We start from the raw sequence: 6,245 nt of genomic DNA on the forward strand, positions 1-6,245 counted from the left end.
ATTTTCTCTCAAAAGACAAAATATTCTCCGATGTATATTTTTTTTAGTATTGTCATTGCTTCATCTACAATTTTACTGATCAAACGAACCATCTCCGTGATGTGATGTTTTATTTCTCTTGGCTCTTTTTTACAAAAATCCAATTGGAGAGTTATGAATTTATTATATCAAAAAATTACGTCATTGATATGTTCGGCAATGGTTCAGATAAATGATCGTAACCGATTAACATACCTTCGTGGGATGGCTCATTTGCTGTAGAAACGGCTAAGTTTATTGTTTCTTTGGTAATTGTATCGTAGCACTAGATTTCACTACAAACGATTGTAAAATTACTGTACTGTTACAGTGACAATTATGGTTTTTCGACTGTATATTTCTATTCGGGCAATCCATTTGAGATCTCGAACTCCAACAGCAAGTGACCATTGTATGAAATGTCTTAACCTCAGAAATTTGACAAGTGCTGGTCCTTTTGTTTACAGTTTAGACAAATTTGAATTCCACAAAAATAAGCTTAGTGCTAATAATTAATTACCGAGAAATTTTACCGCAAAACTACTTACCGATTCAGAGAACACTAGAAGTAATTGATAAAAAAATTTAGTTCACTTATTAGATCTTTCATATATATTTTCGCACAGTAGGGAATAGCACAATTTAACTGTAATGCGCTCTAGAGAACATTTATACTTCCAAAAACATGATTCTTAATATATTTCATATGCTTATATTGAGAATATGACTAATCTCAAAGTTCAAAATGTAATCAACAGGACCACCTCCTGTCACATTTAATGCATGACGTCACTGTGCAGTGACCAAGTGATGAAGATTAAGCCAGCATTATAGGGTAATGAGCCTATTATTATTTCTAACTAGGTATCCAGATCACGGACGTTATCGCATGGTTTTTAAAATGAATCATTCTACTTTTTTCATCCCATCAAAAAACGAACATAAACATAGCATGCAAAAACACCATCAGCTGTTAGAAGTAGAGCGCCCAGAATTGCGATCGCAAGAAATATGATTGTCCCGAACCAAATTTTATGACCAGATGAAAATAAAATCACTGCAATCTACAATCAGTTGAAAAATTTTATATAATTGATTACTTATACTTGAAATTGTATGACAACATATTTTCAAGTTTAATTTTTACTTTGGCTACACTGTTGATTTTTTCCTGTGTGTTGGATGGAGAAAGATTGTTTTGTTGGCGGAAGTGTATCGAAAGAATGGGTCAGTACAATGTTTAATATAAATTTGGCGGAAAAACGAGATATGAGGCGGTAATTGTCCACTCGTATTTGTGGTTTTGCTAAAAACCGTAGCGTCCGATTTCGATTCACTATGTGAATGAGGCAGCTTAGCAGATATTTCAAAAAGGTAATTTTATTTTAATTAAAAGTTGCATTTATCTAATAATTCTGAATAAATAGGTATATAACTAAGGAAGAAATTTAACTTGAACTAATTTTTGCACACCTTGTTTAGTCAAATAAATATTGCCATCATCTCATATACGAAGCCAAGAAATGCGAAATAGGGTCGCAAAAGACGCTATTACCATAATAGGTGCACTTCCATATAGGTTCTCTGGTTTGATGAAAATGAAGGGCGATTTTTACGATAAGAATATCGTTCAAATAGAAGAAACAGTAACACAATAAACATCCTAGCTTTATCACAACAGTTGAAGTGTTTGGCAATACTTAATACACTATTTGCAATGAAACTCTTCCTCGAGGCCTGTTCAAACCAACGACGTGAGCCCGTATTTATAAAACCCCCGGCGCATGATTGAAATGTCCAGTATTTGCGAAGATTTTGTCGGCTTCTGCTTTTCGCACAGCTTGCCGAAAAGGAAAAATTATATCTGATATGCTGTGAAAGCAACTGATCATAAAATGAATAACAAATTGCTTCTAGTCTTCCTAGCCTGCGTTCTCCTGGAATTCTCTTGCGGTGAGTGTTTTTGCTTTCCACTAGTTGCTGATGATGGATGAAAGGCGATTTTAAATTCGGGTATGTTTGCTTTACAGTGGAATGCGTCGTGGGTGGTCACACAGCGATACCAAATGCTGCACCCTACATGGTTTCAATTCAGAACCCGACACATATCTGCGGTGGTGTTCTGGTTGGAAGCAATTGGGTTTTAACGACTGCATCATGCGTTCAGGGAGAATCTAATCTCAAGGTTATGGTGGGTTCCCACCGGTTGCTGTCTAATGCCGAACGCGTTGGGGTGTCCTCGACGATTCTGCACTCTCAGTATAATCCTACATCTGGCATCAACAACGTCGCACTTCTGAAACTTGTTAAGTCTGTAGTATCTTCTCAAGTTAGCACCATTTCACTGAATGATGCTGCAGTTACATCGGGCATTCCAACGGTGTTCTACGGTTGGGGTTCACCCGTGTACGGCATTGCTGCTAAATCCAACGAGCTACAGACACTCTATCAAAAAACGTTAAGTGCCTCCGATTGTACGAAAAAGTATCAGAATATTGGTGGTTTGGCAACCGGATACATCTGTGCTCATATCCAACCAGGACAAGCTGCGTGTTCGGTAATTTTCGAGTGAAAATCGTATTATTATGTAATGGACCGATATCATTTTTCTTTCTTTTTTTGTTTAGAAAGACCAAGGTGGTCCATTAGTAAGTTACAGTAGCGGAAAGCTACTCGGAATTTATGACCATGGAATACTGTGCAGTGGTGCCTATCCAGATGTCTTCGTCAGTGTGTTCACATTCAAAAGCTGGATTGAGACGACAATGGCGAACTCATAAGAAATTTATATGTGATCGGAATTACTCATAATTTACTGCTTACAATTAAATTATATTCTAAATAGATATAAAAAATTCGAATAAATTGTGAGATGATCGTGGAAATCCCTTAATGCTTTCCAGTTTACTGTCATCAAGTGTTCATAGTACCTTGTCTGGTCTAGAATAGGGTTCTACTATTCTAAACTATAACTAGAAAATGTTCTACTATTCTAAACTATAACTTAAACTTAACTACACCACAATATATAATATAATATATGAGATATATTATATTATATGAGAGATTCACTGAATATCAGAACCAAAATATTTTTGTCAAAGCGGTAGATGCTCAATAGATGCAAAAATATACCTCAAGATCAAAAATATACATTATCGTTGAGGGGCGTTGTGACGATGATTTTGGCGGATTGCAAATTTACTTCAGCGTGTTTGACTGCTGATTATCAAATACGAATGGCTTAGGAAATGGTAAATAGGAATTCATACCCTTTCGGCCCATATTAAAACCGCAACAGCATGATAGCAACAATTGCCAGCCGCTCTCATCTTCATAGTTCACGGGAAAGAATAAAGAAAAAGATAGCCGGTAAGTGTTGATGCTTCACCTACTTAACGGAAGGACGACGACCCCTCCTTCCGATTTTCCCACCGACTAAATCGGCTTGCGTCGGCGCAATCGGCCGACTATGCCACCAATTAATCGGTCGATTGTTGCACCGACTCTTATGGGGTTTAAAATGGACGTCTGCCGACGCGACAGCCGATTAAATATGACCGACGAAATCTGTTGAAATCGGTCAATTTCAACCAATTAAATCAATCGATTAGTTGGTAGTTTAAAACTGGAACCAGATTCACACAAATTAGTCGACCTCGAAGCACCCGATTTCGTCGGTCGACTGGGAAATTTACGAACTGTCAAATTTTCTATGGGGGAGTCATAAGACTCTTCCGTAGCCATCGCGCAGCAAGCGATGAGGTTTTTTTTGAACTCTGGGTCACCGGCTACCGAGAGTATCCTATGATTTCTAAACAAAGGCAATTTGAACTCCAAACAGCCGGCTGTGGAAGTATTGCCTAGAAAAAATAATCTCATCTGCGTAATTGACTGGATCACTATTTTTAACAACAATATTTTAACAGATTTTGTTATTTCTTCTCTACAATATATTTATTAGGTTAAAAACCACCTAGTGATAACGAGTGATATGGACAAATAGTTATGATAGCGCGAAATGTTATAAATCAAGGAAAATATTACCAATTCTTCATATCGGATTGTTTGTAAAATATGCATAAAAACGGTAATAACGACCATTGAAGGGAAATACAAGGTTTTGATAACCTGATGCACCGCACAGTGATTCCACTCCATACAGAAGTTGGCAATAACCCAAAAGGTGTACAAAAACATTTATTTGATAACTTTTTTCCATGATTTCAGGTCTCTGAATCGATTTCCAACATAATCTTATTCGAGAAATGTATGATTTTAATCATGCTGCATGAGCAAACAATTAAACGCATGCTCTCTTTATGAAAATGGATGTTGCATTTTCGATGCAATAATCGCTATCTGTGGCAATCAGAAATTTTAATTCCGGTAGTCGACAACGATACGAAACTCACCAAAACAAATAGCTGTGGAATTTTTTTGAATAATTAGGAATCAATCTTTCATAAATATTAATGCAGTACAGTAATAACCCGATATTATTAACTAACCGTAACTTCTTTGTTAATCGAATGGAAAAATTAATAAAATCGAAATATATATGATTTTTTTTTCAAACAATCAGTGAATAATTTCAAACTGGTTGGTTGCAGAAAATAGGAACCCCAATTTTCAATAAATGCAGATATTTTAATTTTGCAGAACCCTGCGATAACTTGTTGTCGAACTTTAAATCTTTGGATCACTCTGAAAGAGTTCAAGTTCCTTGTAGAGAGAACGAATTCTATAAGTGAGTGGCGAATCTGCCTGAAAGTGAGATTAGCAATTATTCGATTTAATATAGACAGGAAATTGTAACTTCCCACAAAAAATATTTTTTCATAAGAAACTTTTTTGAAGGTACTTTACCTCGTACAGACTTCAAAGCAATTAAACTATTAATATATTTTGACGAAAAGATATTACAGGGTATAAATCAAGATATTCAAGAAATTCATTATATATTGAACATTATTGTCACAAAAATTAGTTTTATTTGGCTATTTGGCCTAGTTAAAACGCGAAATAAGAATAATTGTGTACCATTTTCAAAATTATCGAAACCATCACTTTTAACATTTGCCATATTTCAAAACTGTTCCAAGCAATAAAAAAACTATTGAAATTCGAGATCAGCTTAGGCTAAGCTTTAAAAATTAATAAAAGATTATAGTAATATTCTTGATACCTACACCTTATCACACAGTTACCAATCATAAAAAATGGGGATTCGGCGAAAAACGGATTTGGCGAAGATACTTTTTTTTCGAGAATGATGACGACTTTTCTTAAAAAACGGTTTTTGGGAGCTTTCATATTTGGACAAGTGTAAATGGTTAAAATTGAAATTGTGTAATTATAAACAGTCTCTGAAAATTTCAGATCGATTGGTTCAGCGGTATTTAGAATATTTTAGTCATCACGCGGTCACTTTTCGAAAAGTCGCCTCGAGATAATCACGTTGTGTAATTTATTCACATTTCAATGAAAACGTACCCGAACGTAGAGCACAGAAGACTATTATTTGTTTGATCCCGTTGATTTGAAACACGGCACAACAATACTTAAAGTTTGAAACAGGTCTCCGGAAATACACTGTGATATAGCTTGCACCCATGTATACCCCATGAACTTCAGAGTGCTCAGTTCGCCATGAAAAGTTCACCAAACGCTATTGAGGATATGATACTCACAAATATATGAAATTTATTTTCGGTTTTTGGCCAAGCACAACATATATAAATCCTTAAGGTAAAATAGTAAAAGTATGTATTTATCGAGCAATTTTTGATGAAATGATCATCTGGCTGTAATGCAACAGTCTGCGTTTTGGCTCATATAAATGTCGAATTTTGATTGCATTAATCGTAATTCTCAGCGGTCAGTAATCATAAAAAAACTCAAGAAAACTACCGACTGTAAAAATGTTATTAGAAAATTTTCATTCTCAGCAAAGTTACAATCTAAACAATCTTTTTTGAAGACATTAATTCTCTACCTTGAATGGACTTCCAAATTTATCGCAATATTTATTAAAGTCTCCAAAAATAAGTTTTCACAATATTTTAATACAACATAATGTTTCTGAATAAAGTATCCCTATATCACTAACCGTTTTCTTTGTGATAAATTCGTGTACAAACAAGCATTTCAAGCACTTTTGAATAATAGAAAAATAATGAATTTGATAAATTATTTCGTATTAATCCCACTTCTGTACAGACTCC

The 6,245-nt window shown here is 34.9% G+C and overlaps 1 protein-coding gene across 1 annotated transcript; it reads left to right on the top strand.

Moving 5' to 3' along the window:
* Positions 1-1,804: 1,804 nt before the first annotated feature.
* On the top strand, positions 1,805-2,911 carry LOC131692564 (chymotrypsin-1-like). Its single transcript, XM_058979684.1, has 3 exons — positions 1,805-1,971; positions 2,049-2,575; positions 2,646-2,911. The coding sequence occupies exons 1-3, from the start codon at positions 1,914-1,916 to the stop codon at positions 2,796-2,798; spliced, it is 738 nt and encodes a 245-aa protein (XP_058835667.1). The 5' UTR covers positions 1,805-1,913; the 3' UTR covers positions 2,799-2,911.
* The last annotated feature ends 3,334 nt before the right edge of the window (positions 2,912-6,245 follow it).

Source organism: Topomyia yanbarensis, chromosome 3 (genome assembly GCF_030247195.1).
Source record: "Topomyia yanbarensis strain Yona2022 chromosome 3, ASM3024719v1, whole genome shotgun sequence".
NCBI classification, from domain to species: domain Eukaryota; kingdom Metazoa; phylum Arthropoda; class Insecta; order Diptera; family Culicidae; genus Topomyia; species Topomyia yanbarensis.